The sequence below is a fragment of the Miniopterus schreibersii genome, assembly GCF_964146895.1.
Source record: "Miniopterus schreibersii genome assembly, chromosome: 5".
In the NCBI taxonomy this organism is placed as follows: domain Eukaryota; kingdom Metazoa; phylum Chordata; class Mammalia; order Chiroptera; family Miniopteridae; genus Miniopterus; species Miniopterus schreibersii.
This window is the reverse complement of record NC_138106.1, coordinates 8,002,207-8,019,101: the sequence shown is the minus strand read 5'-3', so window position 1 is coordinate 8,019,101 and position 16,895 is coordinate 8,002,207. Positions and strand designations below refer to the sequence as shown.

At 38.8% G+C, this 16,895-nt stretch overlaps 1 protein-coding gene across 1 annotated transcript in view; it reads left to right on the top strand.

Annotated features, from left to right (window-relative positions):
* MORC3 (MORC family CW-type zinc finger 3) overlaps positions 1–16,895 on the top strand; it is a 43,741-nt gene that overhangs the window by 1,144 nt on the left and 25,702 nt on the right. Inside the window, exons 2-5 of the mRNA XM_081139408.1 lie at positions 11,607–11,679; positions 14,797–14,929; positions 15,873–16,087; positions 16,638–16,785. Of these exons, the coding sequence (XP_080995534.1) occupies positions 11,607–11,679; positions 14,797–14,929; positions 15,873–16,087; positions 16,638–16,785 (569 nt within the window). The remainder of the gene's footprint in view (positions 1–11,606; positions 11,680–14,796; positions 14,930–15,872; positions 16,088–16,637; positions 16,786–16,895) is intronic.

The following is a 16,895-nucleotide window of genomic DNA, read 5'->3' as shown; positions in this document are numbered from 1 at the left end:
TGTTTTTGAAAAGTACCTATCCTTTGTATGTTTTCCTGTTTCCTTTTTCTTTGGGGGGTTGTGGGGAATCTATTGATTTTTAAGCGTTCTTTACGAATTCTGAATTAAGGTCCTTTGGTTATATAACTGCTTTATTGTATGAGAGAGTGTTTAGTAGTTTGAATATGGAGAGAGCAACTTTGTTCTTTCTTACTGCTGGCTTTAAACATTATTTGCTAGTTGTTCGTCCCCACACCTAGGTGAATCTGGGCAGATTCAAATGCTTTCCAGTTAGCCTCAGGTATTGTAAAGTCAGACCTAATCTAGTTTAAGTTCTGTGAGTCAACGAATTGTCCCGCTCCACCCCGTTCCCAGATTGGGCTAGATTCAGGCCCAGAAACTTGTGATAGGGAAAAGGAGTGAGCTGGTTTTTCCCGTGTGTGCACTTGGATTCCCCTCTCCTTCCCTCCCCCCCACATGTAGCTGTCTCTGCTCTTCAAGATTGAGGTAAGGAAGAAAGTAAAGATAAGGGTCGAAACCGTCTTCAGAGGCCCTTACTGGTTAGCCGGCTATCTGGGTGAAACAGTTGTCCATGTGCTAAATCTTTCTTTTGTGGGTAGTATGGGCTGTTTGGAACCTCATTGAGGGTAATCTCCCATCTGCAGCTTCTGGACTGTGTCTCCACTGGTCTTGTTGCTTAAGGACAGGAATTGGCAAAGTACAGCTCATGGGCCAAATCCAGCCTGCCACCTGTTTTTGTATGGCCCAAGAGCTAAGAAGATTATTAAATGGTTACCAGAATTTTTTTTTACAAATCAAAGACTATTTCGTAACATATGAAAATTGTGTGTAACAGACATTTCAGTTTCCATACATAAGTTTCATTGGAATATAGCCGGGCTCATTCGTTTACATATAGCTCTCAAATGCTTGCATTAGGAGAGGGTCTAGGAATTAATGGGTTGATGCATTTGTCAAAAGCCATGAGGCACAAAGGGTGAACCATAATGTCCGCAGATTTTAAAAAATCATTTAGTAGGTTGGGAGATCCCAGAATGGAATGTAGAGTGACAAAAACTTAAAATATTTGCTTTTAGTCTCCATATTTCTAAGTAAAATGCTGATACCATTTTGTTGTTGTTTATCAGAAATTCTGCTGTGCATTTAGCTGACACACTTTTCACCTCCTCCCATCCTTCCAGTGCTTATATGTCTCTTTTCTTTGGTTGTATTACTGTATGATTTATCACTCTTACTATTATTCACCAGTGAAACAGACAGAACTATGATTGTGCTTTCTTTGCTGTACAGCTTTCTGTTTTCACTGAAGTTAATAAATGATTTGTATTTTGTTTGCTTGTTTGCTTAGTTTTTCTCTGTACTGATAGATCATTTTTTCATTCAAACTTTCAGAGAACTGGAAAGTCTTTTCTGGATGTGTTCAAGACACCCTGATAGTTTGTCAGTTTTGTTGGTTCAGTTGTGATTTGGGGACTTCCCTTTATCATTTTTCTGGAAATTTCCTTCCCCTTTTTGTTGTGTCTCCATCCCACATATTCCTCTTTGGAGGTTTTCTCCCTTGGTAAGCACAGTATCTTAGTGACTAAGAGCATTGGGCTCTGGAGCCACCTGCCTGGGTCCAAATCCTGACTGTCAACTGGATATGTGATGCTGGGCAGGTTGCTTCAATTAACCTCTTTGTGCCTGAGTTTCCAATCTGAAGTATGGGAAAAATAACCTTACCCACCTCATAGGGCCATTTAAAAAATTAAGTGAGCAAATGTATATAAAGGGCATGTGCACACTGTAAGCACTCAGGCACTATTTGCTATTTTGTTACTGGTAGTGGTGGAGCCTATCCATCCTTCCAAAAACAAGTTTCCTAAGAACAGAGTACATGGGAAGAAAAAAATTTTATGTCATTTCTTGGAAATATGTTTTTTGTACCATCGCTCTCTTTACATATAATTTGGTTGGGTTTGTAATTCTAGATTAGAGATTATTTGTCTCAGAATTTTAAAGACATTTTTAATTGTTTAATAGAGCCCTATGCATTCCTTGGGCACTTAGGCTAGAAACTCAAGTCCTTAATATCTGGAAAATTTTCTCATTTATTTAACAGATTTCTTCCCTCTATTTTTCTCTTTTGTCTCCTGTTTCCCTTCTCATGGTATTTTCTTTCCTTTTTGGGAGACTTCTTCCATTTGATCCCCTACCTTTCTCTTACCATGTATATTAATATTATAAACACTACCTTATCTTTTGACTGTCTTAAAATCTCCCAGGACAAAGAATTTGTTCTTATCACTGGACGTATTAGTCATAGTATTTTTGAAGTTTTTACTCTGCATCACCTCTGTTTATGGTTCTTTTACTGTGTGTTCTGTTTGATTTCTACTGTCGAGGTGATTAGCTTTCTGCTTACATGTCCAAGTAAGATACTAAAAGCTGACTGAAAAATGTTCATACCTAAGTAGTGCAAGTCCTTTGGTGGGCTTCAGTGTTGGGTGATCAGATAGGAAGGAGCCAGCTCTTTTGTTGGGGGCACCCTATGTCCGTATCTATAGATGCTAAAGAATGGAAGTGTTAGACCATAATATAAGTATGTTTAAAATAACTAAAAAATCATTTTACAGTAATTTTTAAAAAGTGAGAACAGTAACAAAACGATGTTATCCACCAGAAAGCATGATTGTAAAAGAAACAAACAGAACTTTTAGAAAACATTCTGTTTTCTAGAGAGGAACTTTACATTTAGTCTCCCGCTCCTGACTGCCACATTGTTCAGTTTGCTGACTTGGTTTTTAATTTGTTTATTATTGTGGTAAAATACACATAATGTAAAATTTACCATCTTAACCATTTTTAACTGTACAGTTCAGTAGTGTTAAGTACATTCACATTGTTGTGCAACCAGTCTCCAAAACTCTCTTCATCTTGCAAAACTAGAGCTCTATACCCATTAAGAAATAACTGCTCCCTTCCCCCAGCCCCTGACAACCACCATTTCTATTTGCTGTGAGTTTAACTACTCCAGGGACCTCATATACATGAAATCATGAAGATTTGTCTTTTTGTGAATGGCTTATTTCACCTAGCATAATGTTCTCAGAGTTCATCCATGTTGTAGCATGGGTAAGAATTTCCTGTTTAAGGCTAAGTAATATTCCGTCCCATAAATACGCTACATTTTGGTTATCTGTTTATCCATGCACACTTGGGTTTCTTCCACCTTTTACCCATTGTGAATAATGCTGCTATGAACATGGGTATACAAATAGCTCTTCGAGACCCTACTTTCAGTCCTTTTCAGTATATTCTCAGAAGTGGAATTGCTGGGTTATATGGTAATTCTGAATTTAATATTTTGAGGAACTTCCGTAGTGGCTGCACCATTTTATGTTCCCTCAAAGAGTGCACAGGAGTTCCAGTTTCCTCACATCCCCCCCAACACTTCTTATTTTCTGGTTTTGTTGTGTTTGTGAAGTGGATTTAGTTTTTTTTTAAATACATTTTTATTGATTTCAGAGAGAGGAAAGGAGAGGGATAAAGACATAGAAACATCAATGATGAGAGAAACATCGTCCATTGGCTGCCTCCCGCACAACCCCTAGTGGGGATCGAGCCTGCAACAAAGGAATGTGCCCTGACCAGGAATCAAACCAGGGACCTCTTGATTCATGGATCAACACTCAACCACTGAGCCATTCCAGCTTGGCGGATTTAGTTTTTTTACTTTTGTGGTTTCAGTTTGCATTTCCCTAATGATTAGTGTGCTGTGAGTGTCTTTTCATGTGCTTAGTGGCATTTATATACCACCTTTGGAGAAATAGCTATTCAAGTCCTTTTCTTTGTTTTTTAAATTGTGTTGCTAATTTTGTTGTTGAGTAGTAAAAGTAGTTCTTTATATATTTTGGATTTTAATCCCTTATTAGATACTTGATTTTCAGATGTTTTCTTCCATTCTTTAGGTTGCTTTTTCACTATTTTTTGTCCTTTTGTTACCAGAGAATCAAATTCCTCCCTCGCTCATTCATGGGAGTGGGATTCTTAAATCTTTTAGAAATGAATTTTCTAAGATTCGCATGGGAGAATGAATAGTTTGTATTGGCATGGAGTTACATTTCTTGGGTTGTAAAGTCACATGCACCGTAAACCAGCCTTGGAAAAGAGGCAGCTGTGGATTCAGCAAAGCCAAAAGCAAGGCCAGTGTCCAGAGCTTCTGTTCCATGTTGCAGCTGGACCAGTTCAGCATTCAGGCTAATTAAAGTCCATTAGTCCATTGTGTGGAGCCCACATGGCTTTGAGCCACATGGGCACAAGGGAACATGCCCCCTGCCTCTGGAGTCACAGAAGTGCAGGCAAGCAGGAGAGGCAGGAGCCAAGAGAGAACTCCCTTTGTTCAGAAGTTTATTCCGTGTTTGAGCCCTTGCAGTGGCTACATCTGTTCTGGCCACTGACTGGCTTCCAGGTGTGACTGCCAGGTAGGCACCTTCCCACTCACTCAGACCTTACTGGGCTTGCAGCTATTGTCCAGTCCCTTCCCCCATCAATCAGCAGGGAACAGACTTGGAGAGTGTTAAATTAGCAAATCTGTATAAGTGGCATGCCTATATTATTATTACTATTATCATCATCATCATTATTATTTTTTTAAATTTATCTTTATTGTTGAAAGTATTACAGATAATCCCCTCTTTTCCCCCCCATTGATCCCCTCTACCCCACATCTGCGCCCCCCCCCCCCAAGGACTTCTCCATGTTATTGTCTGTGTCTATGGGTTATACATATATGCATATAACTTTTTGATTAATCTCTCCCTACCCACTCCCCACCCATGCCATCTCTCTGAGATTCATCAGTCTGTTCCATGCTTCTATGTCTCTGCATCCTTTTTGTTCCACAGTCTATTTTGTTTATTAGATTCCACATATGAGTGAGACCATGTAAAACTGAATCAGGAAGAAATCAGAAAACCAGAATAGGCCAATAACAACTGATGAAATTGAAGCAGCAATAAAAAAAATAAAAAAATCCTAGCAAACAAAAGCCCTGGTCCAGATGGCTTCACAGGGGATCTTTCTAATTCTTTAAGTTGTAGGGTTAGATAGTTTACTAAAAATTTTCTTGCTTTTTGAGGTAGGCCTGCAGTGCTATGAACTTCCCTCTTAGGACTGCTTTCACTGTGTCCCATAGATTTTGAGTTGTGTGTTCATTTTCATTTGTTTCCAGGAAGTTTTTTATTTCTTTCTTGATCTTGTTGGTAACCCATTCATTGTTTAAGAACATGTTACTTAGTCTCCATGTATTTGAATGTTTTTACTACAGTAAAAACACTCATGCCCTTGTGATCTGAAATGCTTGATATGATTTCAGTCTTCTTGAACTTGTAGAGACTGGTTTTGTGTCCTAACAGGTGGTCTGTCTTTGAGAATGACCCACGTGCACTTCAGAGCAATGTATATTCTGCAGCTTTGGGGTGAAACGTTCTGTAAATATCAGTTAAGTCCATCTGATCTAGTGTGTCACTTAGTCACTGTTTCTTTGTTGACTTTTTGTCTGTAAGACCTATCCAGTGAAGTCAGTGGGATGTTAAGGTCCATGACTATGACTGTATTGCTGTTGATCTCTCCCTTAAATACCTTAAGGTTATTATTGATAGGTCCTTATTTATTGCCATTTTAATTCTTTATGCCTATGTTTCTCTATTTCTTCTTCTTATTACAGCAATCCCATTAACATTTCTTGCAATGCTTCTGTTTCTACTTTTAATTACAGCAGTCCCTTTAACATTTTCTGCAATGCTGGTTTGGTGGTGATAAACTCCTTTAGTCTTTTTTTGTCTAGGGAGCTCTTTATTTCACCATGTATTTTGAATGATAGCCTTGCTGGATAGAGTGTCTTGGTTTCAGATCCTTGTTTTGCATTACCTTGAATACTTCATGCCATTCCCTTCTGGCCTGTAAAGTTTCTGATGAGAAGTCAACTGACAGCCTTATGGGAGTTCCTTTGTAGGTAACAGATTGCTTTTCTGTTGCTGCCTTTAATATTCTCTCTTTGTCTTGAATTTTTGGCATTTTAATTATGATGTGTCTGAGTGTGGGCCTCTTTGGATTCTTCTTGCTTGGTATTTTGTGTGCCTCCAGAACTTGTGTGACTTTTTCCTTCACTAGGTTAGGGAAATTTTCTGCCATTATTTCTTCAAACAGGCTCTTTAACCCTTGCTTACTTTCGACCTCCTCTGGCATTCCTATGATGCGAATATTGTTATGTTTCATGTTGTCCCACAGCCCCTTTGACTGTCCTCCTTCCTGTTTTTTTAAATTGTTCTTTCTTTTTGGATCTCTGACTGTGTGATTTTTTTCTACTCTGTCTTCTAATTCACTGATCTGATCCTCAGCTTCCTCTAATCTGCTGTTTATTCCTTCCAGTGTATTCTTTATTTCTGCCGTGTCATTCTTAATTTCCTTCATAGTTTCCATATCTTTTTTCATGCTGTTGAGCATCCTTACAGTCAATATTCTTAACTCTGTATCTGATAGATTGCCTGTCTCCATTTCATTTAGCTCTTTTTCTGGAGCCTTCTCTTGTTCTTTTATTTGGGGCTTGTTTTTTTGTCTCCCCATTTTGGCTGCCTCTTTGGGTTTGTTGCTATCTATTAGGTAGGTCTGCTACGACTCAGTCCTTTTGGAGGGTCCTTGATGTAGGCCAATGTCAGATGCAGTTTGTGACTGGCCCCGAGTACCCTGTTTGGAGCTATCAACAGCCCTTGGCTTGAGGTCTTCTCTCCTGGGGCTGGGTGTGGTTGGACAGGACCAAGATGCACACCAAAGTCTGCATTTCCAAGGCCGGGGTCCAGAAGCAGATTAGGCAAAGACTCAAATCACTCTGAGATCTGCCTCTGCTTGCAGGCTGATTAATCTGATTCTCTTAATGAGCCTCAGGCTGTAGAAACTCCTTGGGGTAGGGCAAGAGGTTTTCCAGCAGGGTGGGGCAATTGCTTCTCCCTCCAGCAAAAGCTGCTTGGAAGGTAAATGTCTGCCTCTGTAGTTTGGGGGAGTGACTCACATGCCTATATTATTTAGTCTTCCCTTTATTCCTTTCCTGTTAAATAATAACCAGATTATTGCAATGGTAGCACTTTGATGCACAGAAGCACAATCTATTTTTTTCACTTGTCTTATGTGCTTTTGGTGTTATCACTAAGAAATCATTGTCAAATCCAGTGTCATGAAACTTTTCCCCTGTTCCTTCTTCAGAGTTTTATAGTTTAAGCTCTGACATTTAGATTTTTGATCCATTTCAAGTTAACTTTTGTATATGGTATAAGGTAAGGGTACATCTTTATTCTTTTGTATGTGGATACTCGGCTTTCCAAGCTGTATTTGTTGAAAAGACTTTCTCTTTCCCCAATGAATGGTCATTACACCACTGAGGAAAATCATTTGACCATGTATATGAGAAGGTTTATTTCTGGGCTGTTTGCTGACTTGCTCTTAACATCTGTTTTGATTTGTCCCTGAGCCTGCCATCATCGATTTCTCCAGAGAACACATCTCCTGTCTTTTACAGGGGTCCTTAGGGTAGTTGCAGGCTGTTCAGGGTAAAAGAAGGATCTCAGGGAATCTTAACTGATTGTTGTAAAGACTTTCAACCTATCTTGTTTTCATGTATCCTGCAGTGCCTTTGATTCCAAAGGCACCAAAGTCTAATTCCTAAGCCTTTCTGGGGCTTCTTTCAAGATTTCTGACCTGCTTCTTGGGTTTCTTATCTCCTGTAGGCTTCAGCTTTTTCTCTTTCCAGATTATTAAATCAGTTAAGATTACCAGTTTCCAAACTACTGACTTTCGTCTGCTATTATCCATGGATTCTTTTTGTTCTTCTGAGTTTACGCCTTTTTTCCCCTTCATTAGAGAGCAGATTCAGGACAGAGCAGAGGTAAACACTCTCCATGTGTTCAGGCTTCCATGTTTAAAAACTCTTGTATTATTTAAAATCTGTGACTATTGATTTAAAATATCTGTGTGGTCTTCATAACATCTCATTTGTGTGTGTGTGTGCGTGCGTGCGCAAGCCTTTTTTGGAAATTAACATTTTAAATATCTAGTAATTTAAAGGGATGCCTGTTTTGTCTTTAAAAATATGGGGTTTTTGTCGATTTTTAGAGAGAGAAGGGAGAGAGATAGAGATAGAAACATTAATGAGAGAGAAAGATCATCGATGTGTTGCCTTCTGCACTCCCCCTACTGGGGATGTAGCCCGCAACCCCAACATGTGCCCTAACGGAATTGAACCAGTGACCTCTTGGTTCCTGGGTGGATGCTCAACCACTGAGCAACACTGGTCAGGTGCGTGATATGTCTTTTACCTAATGTTTTGGTGGAGAGGGGTCGAATACTGCTATCTGGTCAGCTAACATTTTTCTCCTGGTGGATTGTTTCCTTAAATGTTATTTTAGGTAGTGCACCAAGTATTCCCCAAATAATGACTTAGGGGATCCTGTGCTGTTTGTTTGGGGCCATGTCTCCACAGTGATTCTGCTGGTTCTGTAAACTGAGTTACTCAACCCAGGTGAAGGCCTGCCTTTTTTTGCAGATCTTCATGTTGTGATATACTTTGTTTAGTTTTTTGACCTAGAGTCCAGACCAAAACAGGCAAACTTTGCATTAGGCAGATTCCCTCCTTCCCGTCTCTTTATTGAGGGGATAGGGAGGCGCAGTGTGTGCTGCTCTTCTGCCAGATTTATCCAGGAGTCATCATTAAAACTGAAACCTTTGTATTCTCTTTAAGCACCCCACTCTAACCCCCAGTGCATCCCCATTTTCAAATTTTATTTTTGTTCTTAATCTTAATTTCTTTACTTGAGGCCCATGAGGATTTTCCTTATTTTTATGAGCTTAGTTGTGCCTTTAAAGGAATACATTTTTAAACATACTTATAATGCTTATGTCCCAGGTATTCTAAGCATTTACAAATATTAAGTGATTTAATTCTCTTAACAACCTTATAATCCCATACTGTTTTTGTTTTGTTTTTTAATATATCTTTATTGATTTCAGAGAGAGGAAAGGAGAGGGAGAGAGAGATAGAAACATCAGTGATGAGTCATTGATCGGCTGCCTTCTGCACGCCCCCTACTGGGGATCAAGCCCGCAACCCAGGCATGTGCCCTGACCGGGAATCAAACCCCAATCGCCTGGATCCTAGGTCGATGCTCAGCCGCTGAGCCAAGCCCCGCCCCGTCAGGCTGTTATCATTTTTATAGATGACAAAGTTTGAGGCACAGAGGTTAAGCTTACCGCCCAGGATCACACACCTAATACATTCCACATCACAATCTGCTTGTGTGTGTGTGTGTGTGTGTGTGTGTGTGAGAGAGAGAGACACTCATGTTTTGGCTGTTCAGAGTGATTTGCTTTCCAGTTAATGACATGTTCTAGGGATTAGTATCAAGAATAGTTGAAAATAATTGCTTCTGTTTGAATACTGGAAAAACCACTTATTTAGCATTCATTGTTTCTCACTGATACCGTCTTTGCTTTGCTCTCCTGGGACTCTTACTCAGGAACTGTTTGTACCGTGTCAGTTTGGAGTCTGTGTATATGATGAAGTCATTAAGTGAAATTTGGCATTCCTACCACCACACTCTGCCATACATCTGAAATCAGAGTATTGCAACATGGACCCAAATACCACTTTGCTAATAACTCCAGATTTCACACCTGACAGAAATGCATAAAATAGAGACAGAAATCCTAAGGATTTTTGGTGGTTGATTAACCATTTTCTCCTTTGGAAGCTAGAGATTTTATTATCCCAATGCCATGCTCCACAGTAAGATTTAGAAAGGTTGAGCAATATGCCATGAAAAAAAAATTGTAGAATGACGATTGTGCAAGGGGAGGGACTGTGCTGGCACATTCTCAGCCAGATTAATTAGAGAAGAGGCTTCTTGTGCAAGTTGAAAATCTGGACATTGATTTTCATTGAGGACTCTTTGTGATGTATGCTTTAGAAAGTCTGAGTTGCTTATATTCCATATTACATGAATGTATGCCCCAGAAAGTCCAAATTACACATACTCCAGTTGGAATACCATTTCTCAGATGTGTGCTTCAATCTGATGGTGAAGGAGTTCTTGGGGATTGTCCAAAATCTATTGCAGAGAAAAACAGATCTCTCTCTCTCTGACACCTTGTGGCCACAGCTAAGCACTACAAATACGGCTGACAATTTATAGTCTAATCAAAGGAAACACATGAGTGCCTCTTTTTTTCCTTAAATAGGAGAGAATCTGTTCAAAATGAACGCATAAAGCCCTCATTGCATGAAATTTCTCTGCATGTTGAAATATTCAAGTCTACGCCTTTTAAAACTATTTGTACGTTTTTATACATTTGATACTTACATTACTCAGGAATTTCTAGATTCCCTATACCATGAGGTTGATTGGCATATTCTTCCATACTGTATTAATGTGAATTAAATCAAATATAAAATCCTTGGGAATCAAGAAGCTTTTGTTGCATTTGAACTATTTGACATTGTTTAAAAGGTTTATAGATGTATAATACTACTCTACTGCCGTAAGTTCAACTATGATGATTTTTCAAGAGACTACGAGAAAAGCTTGTTGATTAATAAGCAAAGCTAAGTTTATTAACCGTAATGCACTAAGTAGAGAACACCCCGTGACACAGCCTTAGTTGTGTTTCACAGTAGGGAGATCAGGAGATGATGTTTATAGGATTTTAGGGCCTTGGCTGGGTAATTTTGAGGTAAGTCTTGCAAGTTTGGTAACTTTGGTACTGGGTAATTTATGATGTCATGGTTTTGGATTGGTGGATATAAGGAGACAAGGGTTTTAAAGAAAGTCTTGATGAGTAAACTATTTAGTTGATTTAATAGCCTTATCTTCCAGGAATCTTATCTTCTATGTAATATTTTCCCTGTATACCCTGAAAGAAGCAGCTAAGTTAGTTTTATTTGGTTTCAGTGTTGTTTAACACAAGGACAGAAAATTATATTGGTTTTGTTAAACAAAAAACTCTCATGGCTGAAAGATTTTCTGAAAGAAAGTTTAATGAACCAAATAGTATCCAGAAAAGGACCAGGCCCTGGAGCATGAAGTCTAAACCAGCAGCAGCAGGGCTAGGTGGAGAAGACAAACATGTCCACAGTTCTGGAGTTGATGGGCACTTTTATACGTTATGTTTTGGGAAAAACAGATGCAAGTAGTTTAGAAAGAATTTACATTGGCTATAGATAAAAGTGAGAGGGGGTGGGAAAAGGAGAAGCAGGGGCAATCCTGGGATGGGTGCACAGTCTGTAAGAAAGAGATGTTTGCCACTTTTGATTTGTTGTGGGAAGCCATTCTGAAAGTTCATGCATTAGCAGGATGCTGTAGGGTCTGGTGGTCACTACAAAAGTTGATTGAAAGCTCCTATGTGCAGCCAGGAATGCGAGCAGCCTATTGTTTGTTGGTCCACAGGTTTTGACTGGTTACTTTCTTTCACTCTCTTGCCCACTGTATTTTAATTTAGAACCTTAGAATTTTTCTCCTCTCAGTTTCTGTTTTTAAAAGTAAGACCTGAATTAATTTACATGCATCATTGGTTTGTTTCAGCTTTGCCCGAAGTTTTTACATACAAATTCTACTAGTCACACTTGGCCATTCAGTGCAGTTGCTGAATTAATAGGTATGTAAAATTGACATTTTATATGTAACCTATTGCTTGCAATTGAAATTTTAAAAAAACTTTTCATTGGAAAATTTTATGTAAATGTGCTTTTAAAAAATATCAAATGTATGTTGATTTGTTTCCCAAATAACATTATGGGTAAAGGTTAACTAGCATAACAGCTATTCATATGGATGTCAAATTAATCACTGTTCAGCCTTTCCTATGCTACTGTTAAAGTACAAAGTATTTTAACCCTCTAAATTCATAAAGCATTTATGTTGAAAATATATTCTGATTATAAAAGTAGTAAGTCTACTGCAAAAAATGAGAATTATGTTTTTTTATAGTTGGGAAGTATATAAAACATAGAAGGGACTTGTTTTTCTGGTGTTAGTAAGTAGGAGGATTAATGTTATGTTAGATTTGTGGTAATAAATTCTTGTTTCCTCCAATAGATAGAATGATCAAGACATAGAATTGTATTTTTAAAAAATATATCTTTATTGATTTCAGAGAGAGGAAGGGAGAGGGAGAGAGAGAGAAACATCAATGATGAGAGAGCCATTGATTGGCTGCCTTCTGCACACCCTCTACTAAGGATCGAGCTGGCAACCCCCCAGCATGTGTCCTGACCAGGAATTGAACCAAAATCTCCTGGATCGTAGGTTGATGCTTAACTGCTGAGCCATGCCGGCCAGAGTAGGGTTGTATTTTAATTTTTTAATGAACAAAAGAGGCTAGGTTGTGATCAGATTTACATCATGGGTCATGATTTTTTCCTTGGGAAGACTCATGGACATGAATTTTCTTTTAATTTAAGCCCATGTTTGAGAAACATAATAAAGGAAAGTTGTATTCTTAGATATACATTCCATTCTTTATCAAGGATGCGTCTATCTTAGAAAAGAAGTAACTTTTGAACACCCTTCTTTTCTTTTCTTTGGTATAGTTAGATTTTCCAGAGTTGCCCATGTAACATGCTGCTCAGGTGTATTTTTAAAACCCATGAGTGGATATGCTATAGTTGTAGCTATTTGCTGTCATTTGTTTTTTATGGCAATCCAGAGAATCTACCCAACCTGGACTTGTTCTTTCACAGAGAGTGATTCTCTAGCTTTTGGTTAGAGCAACTGAAAGTTACGGTGCTCTGGGTGGTGTATGAGATTTTCAGTTTTTAATGAAACACTGTCTTTCTTGAAGCAGTTGATTTAAAAAAGATTATTTGATTTTAATTGTAGGCTGCCTAATGCAAGGATAGTTTGAGAACCATTATTTATATTATAATAAACACTTTACACCTCAAAAAGTACTTTTGGTAAGTTAGGGATATTTGAATGGGTGACAGGTTGATTGCATTACTGCTGCTGTTCTTTGATATACTCCTCCGTACTTACCTATCTGGGAGAAACAAGGTTGCTAAACAAGGGTATTAAATGGGAGGTGTACAGAGATTGTAGAAGTATAAAAGCCACCAGAAACTTTGGTTAGGTTGTATTAAAAAACAAAATTCAGCTGGGTAAACTTGGAGATCTAATTGTTCTGAAGCCATTCATAAATGGGCAGCATCCTGTCTATCAACTAGAAAGGCCCTTGGGGGGTTGTTGGACAAAATGGAAGGATTTTATAGGATGCATCGTGGGTGAGCTCTTAGTGAAAGAAAAAGGGTTATTTTGGGAACATCTTTGGAGGGGGTGTTATTATTCTGTACTTTGCCTTGCCTGGTCTTTCTGTGTGGGGGATGGAGAGGGCCTATATGACAGATTACCTTACTGGTGCTTGACCAGAAAATTCCGGACTGGGAGAGGCTAAAGCTGCAGTTAGATCAGGTATTAAAATCTAGATTTGGTATCATGGGTCTTGAGCACGAGGGACACCATTTTGGGCCTGTGGTTTGTTTGTGTGTGTTTTTTTAAATATATCTTTATTGAGATATATTTCTTTCAGAGAGAGATATATTTTGAGATATATTTCTTTCAGAGAGAGAAAGGGAGAGGGAGAGAGAGAGAGATAGAAACATCAATGATGAGAGAGTCATTGATCGGCTGCAGCCCGCAACCTAGGCATGTGCCCTGACCAGGAATCGAACCCCAATCTCCTGGATCCTAGGTTGATGCTCAACCACTGAGCCACGCCTGGCTGGGCTGTGGTTTTCTTTTTAACAATTGAAAAGGGCCACAATTTGAAGAACTCTGTAGAAGGTAAACCTTCATCTATGTATTCAGCTTAGCGGAAAATGATGCTGCTTTCTCATTTATTCAGCACCCACATTGTGTCCCTTCTACATCAACTTGAGTACTAGCTGACACTCAGCTCTTAGCTTCCCTGTGATAGATAGCCAGGCTGGTTCTTTGGGTTGAAACCTTCTTATCTTGGTTATCTCTGTAGTACAGTGATTCTTCCTGTTTTTACACTTTTTCAGTGTAGTGATTACCAGTATTTGCTCTGTGTATAATGAATGGAGGGCTTTGGAAAGAGTTAATTCTGTAATAGTCAATGAGTGCTATACAGCAGGGTACAATTTTTTAGTTTCATGTTTTCAAATCTTAGGAGTTCGTAACATTTCAGTTGTTTAAATGTCCTTAAAATATGTTAATTCTGTTTATTCTGTTGCTTGTTAAAGGATTGTACTGAACTAATTGTGTTTTTATTTTTTTAAAAAAATATATCTTCATTGATTTCGGAGAGAGGAAGGAAGAGGGGGAGAGAAGATAGAAACATCAATGATGAGAGAGTTATCATTGACCAGCTGCCTCCTGCACGCCCCCAGCTGGGGATCGAGCCCTCAACCTGGACATGTGCCCTGACCGGAAGTCAAACTGTGTTCTCCTAGATCCTTGGTTGATACTCAACTGCTGAGCCATGCCTGCTGATCTAATTGTGTTTTTAAAAAATGCAGACACAGCCCAGCCAGGCGTGGCTCAGCGGTTGAGCCTCAACCTAGGATCCAGGCGATCGGGGTTCGATTCCTGGTCAGGGCACATGCCTGGGTTGCAGGCTGCAGCCAATCAATGATTCTCTCATCATTGATGTTTCTATCTCTGTCTCCCTCTCCCTTCCTCTCTCTGAAATCAATATATATTTAATTTAAAAAAAATGCAAACACAAAATTTCTCAAAACTTTTTGTTTCTCAGATAATGCTTACGATCCTGATGTGAATGCTAAACAGATATGGATTGACAAAACAGTGATAAATGACCACATATGCTTGACATTCACTGATAATGGGAATGGTATGTCTTCAAATAAGTTACATAAAATGCTAAGGTATGTAAAAGTGTCGCATTTCTTAAAATACTTTGTCTTTACCTAGTTCAAGGGTTTCATGTGTCATATTTATTGCCCATAGTTTCTGTTTTTTAAACATGAAATGCTGTACCTACAGTGTGCTCTGTTATCTTAAGTTTTCCTTCATTTTCTGCTGTTAGGTTATTAGGCAACCCCTACCATTCTTCTCATCACTCCCCTACCCCCATGCCTGACTTAATCTAAAATTACACCATTTCTTTATAGGGTGGTAGTATATTGATATCAGTTATTTATACTTTAGTGTAAATTGGTTTTAACCAGTATTTCCAATACAACTTATCACTTTGGGTTGCGGAGTTGGGGGTAATTTTAAAGGGATTCTTCAGATGAGGAAGCAGCATAAAATAGTCATAAGGCCTTGGGCTCTAGGCTCACAATATAGGATGTCAGTATGAAGCCAAGTGTGCCTGATGTGGAAACTAAAATCCTTTCGCACAGGTACAAGCTAGAGGGAGCATTTGGTAGTAGAGGCCTTCTACTGTTCCTCAAATACTTTTTATGCTGCCAAAAAGTTTAGGTGACCCCATCGGTAAGCATGCTACCATAGGCTTGCTGAAAAAAGAAAATCATTCACACTTAAAGGAAGAGATTTCAGGGAGTACAATATCAGGGCCCAGGGACCCAAATTATAACTTAGCCATTTAGCCAGTATGTGCCAGGCCATGAGCTAGTGTTTTAGTGTGTGTAATTCTTAAAGACCTCTGTGATGTAGACTTGGTTTCCTTCATCTCAGAGATGGGAAAGCATACCAAGGCAGATTAAAAGTTATTTGCCCAAGATTATAGATTTAGAAAGGGTGAGGCCAGCATATAAATCCAGGCTCTTTATGTATTATCGTTTTTGAATTAAAAACATGAAGATTATATGTATTTGTTTTTAAAATCTTTTTTTTTCTTTTTAGCTTTGGCTTCAGTGACAAAGTTACCGTGAATGGTCATGTTCCAGTTGGATTGTATGGGAATGGTTTCAAGTCAGGTTCTATGCGTTTGGGTCAAGATGCAATTGTTTTTACCAAAAATGGAGAAAGCATGAGCGTCGGCCTCCTGTCTCAGACCTACTTGAAAGCCATAAAAGCAGAACATGTTGTTGTCCCAATAGTGGCCTTCAACAGACACCATATCCTTTTGATTTGGAAATGGAAACTATGTAGAAGAGCTGAAGAAATAATGTGTACCACTCTGTTCTTTTGCCTTCCTCCAGATTGTTGTTTTTTAATCACACCTTCCATTCTAGCTCCGGTTCCTGTCACTGCCTCTACCCTACATCTGTAGCTAAGCGTTTGTCCCTCTTTTCTCTATGGGAATTGTGCCATGGAAATCCTTACTGTCAGGCAGTTGCATTTCAGGTTGAGCTTCCTTTAGCTTTCCTCTTTATTTCAGTCTTACTGTGCTCTAATGAGACTGGTGGTCTGGTTTGAAAATTTCACTTATTACCATGACAAGTAGGGTATCTAGGAAAATATCCTCTGTATAAACACATTTCAAATGTTGGAAACCATTAAATTAGGGGTAATAACTTGCTCGTACTTCATCCTAGGTGTTCATTTGAAATCAAACTGTCATTTTAAAACTTAGGAAATAGTTTTTGTTGTTTAAGTTTGAGTTGGTTTTAATATTGCAATTGTGGAAAATACATTGTTGGTCTAAGTCTTTAACTTAGGATATACGACAGATGATTAATTTGGAGGAGTCAGAAGCAAGCCTTGCTGCCATTCTGAAACACTCTCTGTTTTCTACGGAACAGAGTTTACTAGCAGAACTGGATGCTATTATGGGTAAGAAGGGGACGCGGATCATCATTTGGAACCTTCGAAGGTAAATGTAGACCACAGCTAGTTGCTGAACAATGGGGAAGTACACGTGCAGGGATGGCTGTATTACGTTCATCCATTGATTGTTACACAAAGTAGAAATGCACTGGAAGG